This window comes from Apis dorsata, unplaced genomic scaffold (genome assembly GCF_000469605.1).
Source record: "Apis dorsata unplaced genomic scaffold, Apis dorsata 1.3 scaffold_248, whole genome shotgun sequence".
NCBI lineage: Eukaryota > Metazoa > Arthropoda > Insecta > Hymenoptera > Apidae > Apis > Apis dorsata.
This window is the reverse complement of record NW_006263527.1, coordinates 177,014-177,450: the sequence shown is the minus strand read 5'-3', so window position 1 is coordinate 177,450 and position 437 is coordinate 177,014. Positions and strand designations below refer to the sequence as shown.

Sequence of the window (437 nt, the reverse complement as noted above, 5' to 3'; positions counted from 1 at the left end):
TTGTTGAGGAACAGGGTCTCCACGCTGTCGGGCACGTTCGCCTCCCCGATCTCCCCGATCTGGTTGTGACTCGCGTCCAGCATCTTTATGCGAAGCGTGTTCCTCACCGAGTAATAATTGCCCAGCTCGCTTATCTGATTCGCGTGTATGTCCAGCCATTCTATGCTGGCGGGTAGATGGCTGTAGTCGAACCAGAGCAGCTTGTTGTCGGACACGTTCAGCCAGACGAGGGTGGAGAGGCTGGTGAACGCGCCGCGGATCTCCGTCAACTGGTTGCCGTCCAACCGTATGGCGCGCAACACGGGGTTGGCCGCGAAAGCGCTCTGCTCCACGTGACGGATGTAATTGTTGGCCAGGTTCAACACTTGCAACGCGGGCAGGGCGGCGAACGCCTCGCGCGACACGTTCTCGAGCTTGTTGTCGACCAGCCCCAGCCC

At 60.0% G+C, this 437-nt stretch overlaps 1 protein-coding gene across 1 annotated transcript in view; it reads right to left on the bottom strand.

Moving 5' to 3' along the window:
- The window catches only part of LOC102681595 (toll-like receptor Tollo), a 12,140-nt gene that overhangs the window by 9,997 nt on the left and 1,706 nt on the right, over positions 1-437 (bottom strand). Inside the window, 1 exon segment of the mRNA XM_031510628.1 lies at positions 1-437. This exon segment is cut by the window's right edge and continues 18 nt beyond it. Within this exon segment, the coding sequence (XP_031366488.1) occupies positions 1-437 (437 nt within the window).